The sequence below is a fragment of the Aplysia californica genome, unplaced genomic scaffold (assembly GCF_000002075.1).
Source record: "Aplysia californica isolate F4 #8 unplaced genomic scaffold, AplCal3.0 scaffold01017, whole genome shotgun sequence".
Taxonomy (NCBI): Eukaryota; Metazoa; Mollusca; class Gastropoda; order Aplysiida; family Aplysiidae; genus Aplysia; species Aplysia californica.
Window position 1 is genome coordinate 98815 of NW_004798287.1, and position 3127 is coordinate 101941.

General features: G+C 41.5%; 1 protein-coding gene across 1 annotated transcript in view; it reads right to left on the reverse strand.

Moving 5' to 3' along the window:
- LOC101849092 (uncharacterized protein YMR196W) overlaps positions 1 to 3127 on the reverse strand; it is a gene marked incomplete at its 5' end in the record, with an annotated part of 24149 nt that overhangs the window by 5779 nt on the left and 15243 nt on the right. Inside the window, 2 exon segments of the mRNA XM_013089674.2 lie at positions 629 to 745; positions 1701 to 2067. Coding sequence (XP_012945128.1) covers positions 629 to 745; positions 1701 to 2067 — 484 coding nt within the window.

Consider the following 3127-nt stretch of genomic DNA (forward strand, 5'->3'; position numbering starts at 1 on the left):
GGGGGGGGTTGTGGTTGTTTTTTTTTGTTGTTTTTTTTGTGTTTTTTTTTTACAATTTTGGTTGCCCTTTCAACCAATGGCCCGTCAGTGTCAGAGCCTATCATTTTTTGACAGTCTAACGGTGACATTTCAGATACTTTTAACCAGTGAAGAAAGCCTTAAGATCAAAGCACATTAATACTGTGGTAAAGATATTCTATTTCATTTTCAGAGGAAAATCCTTGTAAATTCCCAGTCTTTCTCTTTCTTCACAGACTGATTTTAAAAAAAAATATTTTATGTTTTTGTCTAACCAGTCTGCTGCGTACCATGGAAAGTACATACTGGAGAGCTCCTGGGTCAATCTCCTTCACTAGGAATCCAACACAACTTGTGAAAACACCATCAAAAGCTGGAAAGTCAGGGCTTCACTTTCAAAACCTGCTACGTCAATACTTTGTACTCCATAATCACTAGCAGCACTGTCAATTAAGCTGTAAAATCATAAATTACAGAATAAAAGGTGTCTACATTACCTATAATCTCAGTGTGTTGCAAATTGAAAATATTGGTATATAATTATTTTTTTGCTTAACAAAAACATCTACCTGTGTTTTACAAAGATGTTCAACTCATCAGAAACATCTACCTGTGTTTTACAAGCCAGCCCCTTCCTGTTGTCAAGGAACCACTTTGTCCTCTTGTAGAAGCCCGGGTGTTGGCGGGTCTCCGAGTCCCACAGGACCAGGGAGGAGAACAGGGGGACCTGGTACATAGAACATTTATGTCATACAGGGGGACCTGGTACATAGAACATTTATGTCATACAGGGGGACCTGGCATACAGCACAGAACATTTACGTCACAAATAGGAGACGTTTTAGTTGTGGGAAAAGTTTTCCAGCACTTGCAGCACAATTAGGTCATATAGGTGCAGGAGATGAGAGGTGTTACAAGACAGTAACCGACAGAAAAAAGGAGGAAAGATGAGGGCAATAGATCGTCACCTCACAACTGTCTTGTCCTAAGTGCCTTCTTTACTTCAGTAGGTCTATACTTTGGACTAAATAGACGACAACATGTTCGATAGGATAGAAGGAACAGACCACCCCAGAGCACCCACCAATCACCCACACACAAAAGAAGCAGAGAGCAGACAAATATACACCAGAGAACAGTGCCTCTTTACAGATTGCAAATAAGCAAGGAATAAATTCCACCAATAAACACATTTCAACAAACAAAATGCTCCTAGAAAATGAGCACATGGGGGAATCAGGCAGTCATCAATTATTGGGTACATAGAGATATTGGGATCATCGTAAAGTTTGTTCATTTGTCTTGTGTTTGGTGAATAAAATACCCATCTCTCTTGAATAGAAGTCCAGATATTTCTGGTAGAAGGAAACAGCGCTGCCTGGCCTCAAAGGTAAAATAAGTGAGAAAATGGCAGCCAAAGTTTAAAGATTTCCAAAGCTTAAGGGTCCTTGGAAACTGCAAATTTACCTTTTTTCTGTCTGTCATCAAAATTTGTCTGTAAAACCCACACAGAAATGTGTTCTTAAGTAGACATGAAAGGTGTGGAGCCCAAAATGATTGCCTAAATTGCTGAACGAGTGGAAAAAATCTCAGTTTCTCCTCCTTCATTATTTGACGAGAGCCTGATTTCCCCACGGTGCCCCTGATATCCACGAAAACTTCCACATGAGTCATGCTCTCACCATGCCGACCATGGAGCGGATCTTGAGCGGCTGGCGGTGGTCGTCAAAGATGATGTTGTCGTAGTAGAAGCCGTCCTCCTCGTCCCAGAGGTGCGCCACGCCGTAGTTGATGGCGTCCATGATGTACACAAAGTGCTCGAAGAACTTGCTGGCCATGTCCTCGTAGATCTGGTCTCGCTGCGACAGGATCAGACTAAACTCCACCATCAGCTCGCAGAAAAACGCCATCCAGGCCGTGCCGTCCGCCTGCGCCAGTTTGCCGCCCGTGGGCAGCGGTTTGGACCGGTCAAACACTCCGATGTTGTCCAGACCCAGAAATCCTCCCTCGAAAATGTTCAGTCCGTCCGGGTCCTTGCGGTTGACCCACCTGACAGGGCAGAAAAATCTGGCTATATATATATCTTCAGAGCAGCAGATATGTACCTCTGACAACAAAGAAAGAGATATAAAAGAATTTTTCACCTTCTAGCATAAGGCTATTGTCAGAATGAGCATAGATGTGTGTTGCTCTTTAGAGTATGTATCTGTATATAACACTAAAGGTCTTGTAATTAAATTCCTGCATGTGGTTGAATGATGCGTCTGATGTGACATGTACATTTTGTCAACTTTACTTCTCTTTTCATATATTGAATTTTAATGAGAGTAATATATAATCAAAATTTCTAAGTATACCTGCATGTGTTTTTACGTCCTGTACAGTCAAGAAACATTTCCCTCTGGGATAATAAAGTATTATCTTATCTTATCTTATTTTAAATAACAAAACATGGGTAAAGATCTTCAAATGATAAAATATGGCTATAGATCTTCAAATGGTAAAATATGGATATATGTCTTCAAAAGATGAAATGTGACCCTTTCCTATCAAACATCTATCGTTTTATCTCTCTTCCTTCTATTTTTGTTTGTTACTCTCTTGTAACACCTCTAATCTTCTGCACTTTTATGACCTTATTGTGTTGCAAGTGCCGTAAACTCTTACTAAAACAAACCAAAAGTAGAGAACAGAGTCGTGGTTACCAGGTAAAATTGAGAGCCAGTTTCTGGAAACACCTGGCCAAGAACACCTGGTCTCTCCTAGCGCTGCAATCTCCCGAGGCTTTGTAGATCTTGAGGACGGCGTACGCGTGGACCGGAGGATTCACGTCACCAAACGCAAACTCGTAGGCCGGGATCTGGGGAGAGGAGCAGCCTCCGAGGTAACGGCACTGTCCTATTTACCTGTCCTGTGGTGTACCTATGGTGTGTACTGTCATATGACATATTTACCTGTCCTGTGGTGTACATATTTACCTGTGCTATGGTTGACATATTTACCTGTCCTATGGCGTACATATTTACCTGTGCTATGGTTGACATATTTACCTGTCCTATGGCGTACATATTTACCTGTGCTATGGTTGACATATTTACCTGTCCTATGG